The sequence below is a fragment of the Zea mays genome, chromosome 3, assembly GCF_902167145.1.
Source record: "Zea mays cultivar B73 chromosome 3, Zm-B73-REFERENCE-NAM-5.0, whole genome shotgun sequence".
NCBI lineage: Eukaryota > Viridiplantae > Streptophyta > Magnoliopsida > Poales > Poaceae > Zea > Zea mays.
Genome location: NC_050098.1, coordinates 23136346 through 23142469, shown reverse-complemented (window position 1 = coordinate 23142469; position 6124 = coordinate 23136346). Strand labels below are relative to the sequence as shown.

Here is a 6124-nt window from a genome sequence, read left to right as displayed (position 1 = left end):
GAAAGTCGTGGTCCAGTGATTAGAATTAACAAAATCACACACACACGATGACACGAACCAAGCCAGTGTCTCCCTCATGGTTAGATATGGGGCAATTGGGTAATTTGGCAGGCCATCATGGGCCCACTCTGGAAACCAGCTTTCCACTCCCAGGGAAACCGGAGGCTTTGGCAGTCCGGTGTGTCCACCCGCCGGTCGACCCTCCCGATCGAGAACCAGACGCGGCTCCGCCTGGCGCCTGCCCATCCCATGCTTTATATACTGCACACCTCCGCCTCCAGCTCTCCTCACGCGCACACTACAACAGTACCACGCCATTCCGGTCTCTGCCCGTCTCCTTCCTCGAGCTAGCGGCTAGCGCCGGTGACTCGACCGGTGAGGCCAGGATCCTTGGCTCGAAGAAGCGATTGAGCACCACCACACGGGGTTATAGACGAAGGATCCAGGATGCGGATGAGCTGCAACGGGTGCCGCGTGCTTCGCAAGGGGTGCAGCGACAACTGCGCCATCCGGCCGTGCTTGCAGTGGATCCGCAGCCCCGACGCGCAGGGCAACGCCACCGTCTTCCTCGCCAAGTTCTACGGCCGCGCAGGCCTCATCAACCTCATCACCGCCGGCCCCGAACACGTCCGACCCGGTATGTGTATCAGTGTACGTACATATATATGCACCTATCTAAAAGATCCGTATACACATTTCTCGCGGACGATCCTGCTCCTGTGTGTGCTCCAAGCCTCCATGCTGTGATCTGATGATCTCCGTTTATATATGTGCAGCAATATTCCGGTCTCTGTTGTACGAGGCTTGCGGCCGCATGCTCAACCCGGTGTACGGCTCGGTCGGCTTGCTCTGGTCCGGGAACTGGCAGCTTTGCCAGGCGGCCGTCGAGTCGGTCCTCCGCGGCATACCCATCGCGCAGCCGCCGCCCACCGCCACGGCTGTCCCGCCTCTCCGGTCGTGCGACATCCGCCACGTCGCCAGGAGGGAGGCAGGCCGCGGCGCCGTGGATGCCGGCCTCCACCGAATGGCCAACAGCTCGCGGGGGCAGTTCAAGCGATCCGGCGCCCAGCACAGATCCGCAGACTCCGGCAGCATCGAGCTCGTCTTCTCCCAGCCGTCGGCGGCTTCGTCCATGCTGGTCGACATCCGACAGGCGCAGCCACTGAACTGGGCGCCACGCCATCCAAGCCCCCACCAGTACTACTCCGCAAGCCACGACGACGACGCCGTGCGTGAGAGCGACGACAGCAAAGCCTCGGTGGACACCGTGGATGTCTCTCATGTCAGTCAGTCCGAACCCGCGGAGCCACCGAGAGAAAGCAATGAGCGGGCGGATGGTCTAGACCTCACACTAGGTCTGCCACCGACTGCGCACAAGGTCGAGAGACTCGAGACGTCGTCAGACGTTGACGACGACCAGACTTCTCACAGAGGCGAGCCGACGAAGCTCGGCTTCGCCATGGCGGATTCTCGAGCTAGATAATGAAATCGTTGGATATACTACTCATCCGATCGATCGACAGGGAGTTTTGATTGCCTGGAACTCGTTTATGTCTTAATTTGTAGTTCTGTAGGGGTGGCTATATATGGTGTTTTCTAGTTTTGGAAACTGTAACAACAGTGTGTGCCCTCTTTTTTTTGCATTTTTTATGTATGATACACCGTTTCTTGATGTGTTCTTCCCACTATATTTTAAGGGGATGTTTGGTTTATAGGGACTAATGTTTAGTCCCTTCATTTTATTCTATTTTAGTTCTAAAATTGCTAAATATAGAAATTAGAACTCTATTTTAGTTTCTATATTTGATAATTTATAGATTAAAATGGAATAAAATGAAGGGACTAAACATTAGTCCCTATAAACCAAACACCCCCTAACTTCTGGTGTATGAGTGACACGTATGCCAAACCACATATGTATCCTTTGTATAGGGAGCTTTAGGGTTCTGTATATTGCATGCTCTTAACTTTGTCTCATGTATTGATTTCCTTTGTACTAGATCAAATTCTAACCAACGGAGATCAGCTGAGATGTGATTTTATAGATGAACTTGGTTGTTCCATTTTAGGTTCCGAATAAATGATGGAAATCTAGGGCTACACCTGAACCGGCAACACTATATATATATCTAGTATTTTAATATCTGCTCCATTCCAATTTATAATTCGTTGTGCATGAACTATAGTACTATCGTCTCTCTCTCCTGCAAACACTGCTGAAAAGCAAAAAAGGATTGATGTCTTGAGTCAAATCTTCTCCAAAACGAGAACGCATATGGTTCGTAGAAGTTGCATTGGAGCGTAGAAATCCAGTTATCCCCCATACACACGGTGCAGTACAAGTTGTAGTTGTTCTAGATGGAGAGAACCTTTTCTTGGTGCACGCGGCGCCCCCACAGGGGGAGGTTCAATGCATATGGAAGAAGGCATATCGACCGGCAGGCAAGTTGCAAAAATAATAACAACACCAAAGTTAGCTAGGGTTTGATCATCTCCAAACAGCTGAGCAAGAGCTGACAAAGGAATGGAAAAGTTTTTTAGCCAATTTGCCAAGTAGCTGGCTAAGTTAATAAGTATCTGCAGCCAATGGTAGTAGCTAGCTAGTGTGGTTTGATGCAAACATGGTACGATCAATCTATTTTATATTATATAGGTTCCCTAGCTTCCAAATCTAATGGCGCAATTGTGGCGTGCATCAACCATGCGTAGGCTTCTACCGTACCTGATCGATGGACCATTGATTAACACTGCATTCGTGGTATGTTTATGTATTTGGGGCCTTTGCCTTGTCGCCTTGAATTATTTCATGGAGATCCCACGCATGCATTAGCACTGTGAGGTCGTAGGATATATTGTGGTTGCCTTTCATTGAGTATTATTGTGTGGTTTATTATTTATGAGTTTTGCAAGTTTCCCACATTAAAATCAATCTGAAAACAAAAATCGATTCAGAATACATGCAAACTCTATCTATCCACCCTCCAACCCGGCTAGACCGACTTTGATGGGCCTACAACAAGGAAGCCAACCTAGCCAACTTCATGTCGGCCTGGCCGAATAGGATGGTAGTCAAGCTATTTTTTGTGGGGCATCACTGCCTTCTCCTATGCTTCGCTCGCAACATTTTCACATGTCAACACATGTCACCGTGTTTTAGATGAATAGTAAATGAACAAAAAAAACACGACGAAATTACAAAATAGTGACAATACTCCATTCATCGACTATCTAGCATCTAAGATCGATGTATTCATCAGCCATATTTGTTCTAAGAGCGGCACATCTATTGGCCATTTTTTTAGAAAGCACTCTACGCTTCTTGCTCAAATACTTGATTTTTTTAAAATACCTTATATTGATTGATCTTGGGAGACAACCACCTTGCAATGTCTCTGACATATATGAGTTTCTAAATATCACTTTGATCACTTTATAAAGGGCCATTTAATGATTAGGGTTGCAACATTCACACTAACTAGATGTTGTAACACAAAACAGACATGATTAGATTATATGGTTTTGCTCCTATTGTTACTTTATTTTAATTCTCAATAGTCATAATTAGAGGTTGCAACACCCATATCGATTAGGTTATAGTTCACATACTAATTAAGGCCACAATATTTGTATATTGATTAGGACTACAAGATGCATATCTGATAGTCACCTAGAGGGGGTGAATAGCTGATGCCTGAAAAGCACAACTTAAACAAAAAAAAACTTGATCCAAATAAAGTGTTAGTGCAAAATAGATCAAAACAGAGTGAGGGAGATAAGAGATTCTTGCACTTGATTCCGCTCACAAGATTTGCGAAATTAACTTGAACAACATTACTTGTGAAGAATAAAGAAAGAACTAGAAGAATAAAAAATCGCAAGAAAATAAGCACACAAGACACAACGATTTTTATTGTGGTTTGGTCAACCTCAAATGCTTTCCTACTTCATATTGTGGTGTCCCAATGGACAAGGGTTGCACTTAACCCGTCTCAAGTGATCCAATAATCAACTTGAGTGCCACAGTCTTCCTTATCTCAATTATCTCCTCGCAAGGATCTCCATAGGTTGGAGTCTCCTGTAGCCATACAAGATTTATGGGAGTTTGAGAGCACCTAGAGGGGAGGTGAATAGGTGATCCTGTAAAACTTGAAACTTAATGCCACAAAACTTGATTAGATGTTAGCACAATAACGCCAAGTGGCTAGAGAGGAGTCTTAGCAAAACACAATAACCACAAAGAGATCAACACAGAGATGGCACAGTGGTTTATCCCGTGGTTCGGCCAAATCAAACACTTGCCTACTCCACGTTGTGGCGTCCCAACGGACGAGGGTTGCAATCAACCCCTCTCAAGCGGTCCAAAGACCCACTTGAATACCACAGTGCTTTGCTTTGTTTACTATATCCCGCTCGCGAGGAATCTCCACAACTTGGAGCATCTCGCCCTTACACTTTGATGTTCACAAAGAAGCACGGAGTAAGGGAGGGATGAGCAACGCACACAAGACACAAAAATCACAGCAAATACGCACACACAAGACCCAGACTTGAGCTCAAAAGAATATCACGAGGTTCTCACTAGAACGGAGCTCAAATCACTAAGAATGTCGAACAAGTGCGCAAGAATGAAGTGTGAGTGATCAACAATGCTCAAAGGATGCTTGGTATGCTCCTCCATACGCCTAGGGGTCCCTTTTATAGCCCCAAGGCAGCTAGGAGCCGTTGAGAGCATTCCAGGAAGGCAATTCTTACCTTCTGTCGCCTGGCGCGCCGGACAGTCCGGTGCACCACTGGACACTATCCGGTGCGGATTTCTTTCCTGATTTGGCGAAGCCGACCATTGCAGATTCAGAGCCGTTGGCGCACCGGACACTGTCCGGTGCACACCAGACAGTCCGGTGCCCCCTTGTGACCGTTGGCTCGGTCACGCGTCACGCGCGGAATCCTCGGCCGACCGTTAGCCCGGCTGACCGTTGGCTCACCGGACAGTCCGGTGCACCACCGGACAGTCCGGTGATTTATAGACGTACGCCGTTAATCACTTCCCGAGAGCGACGACTTCGCCTGTGAATGGCTCACCGGACAGTCCGGTGCACCACCGGACAGTCCGGTGATTTATAGCCATATGTCGTTGATCGCTTCCCGAGAGCAGCCATTTGACAGTCGCCAGCCTGGCGCACCGGACACTGTCCGGTGCACCTAGACTGAGCTGTCTTTGGCTGAACAAAGCCATCTCTCTTCCAATTTGATTTCTCCTGTTTCCAGCACTTAGACACAATACATTAGTTCTTAAAACAATGTACCAAGTCTAGAAACATACCTTTACTCTTGATTTGCACTTTGTCCATCACTTGGCATAGATTGACACTTAAGCACTTGTGTTGGACACTAAATCACCAAAATACTTAGAAATGGCTCAAAGGCACATTTCCCTTTCAATCTCCCCCTTTTTGGTGATTTATGCCAACACAACACAAAGCAACTAGAACAATTGCAATATCAATGCAAATAAGAACACAAATTGTTTTGATTCAACTTTGGCATATTTGGATCATACTTTGCCACCACTTGGTTTGTTTTTGCAAATCAAACTCAATTTCCTATCTCTAAGTCAAATTCACTTGTAGAGACATAAAGAGAGGTATTCCAAGAGAAATTGATCAAAGATTCAAAAACTCCCCCTTTTCCCACAATCAAACATTCTCCCTTCAAGAGACCAACTTTTGACAAAGAGGGACAATAAGAGAATTTTGACAAAACAAAAGCTCTATTCTACTATTTTCAAAATTCTCAAGTGGTAGCTGATCCATTTCTTGCTTTGGCCTTACTTTCTCCCCCTTTGGCATCAAGCACCAAAACGGGATCAATCTTGGCCCTTAAACCTCATTGCCTCACCAAAATCTTCACATAAGAGTACAAAGGCAATAAGAAGATGGGGATGAACTTGGAGTGAGTTACCCTCTCATCGGAGTGCAGTGGAAGTCTTTCATGGTCCAAGTCCACCTTTCCCTTTCAATCCACCTTTGAGACTAAATCAAGCAAACTCAAGCACACGGTTAGTCTCAAAGGGTCAAGTTGTAGCACATCTCCCCTTAAATATGTGCATCACTTGCAAAGGACTTGC

At 46.5% G+C, this 6124-nt stretch overlaps 1 protein-coding gene across 1 annotated transcript; it reads left to right on the top strand.

The window, feature by feature from the left end:
• Window positions 1–267: 267 nt before the first annotated feature.
• LOC103649851 (LOB domain-containing protein 40) lies at window positions 268–1737 on the top strand. The gene is made up of 2 exons (XM_008675552.2): window positions 268–637; window positions 777–1737. The coding sequence occupies exons 1-2, from the start codon at window positions 448–450 to the stop codon at window positions 1481–1483; spliced, it is 897 nt and encodes a 298-aa protein (XP_008673774.1). The 5' UTR covers window positions 268–447; the 3' UTR covers window positions 1484–1737.
• Window positions 1738–6124: the final 4387 nt, after the last annotated feature.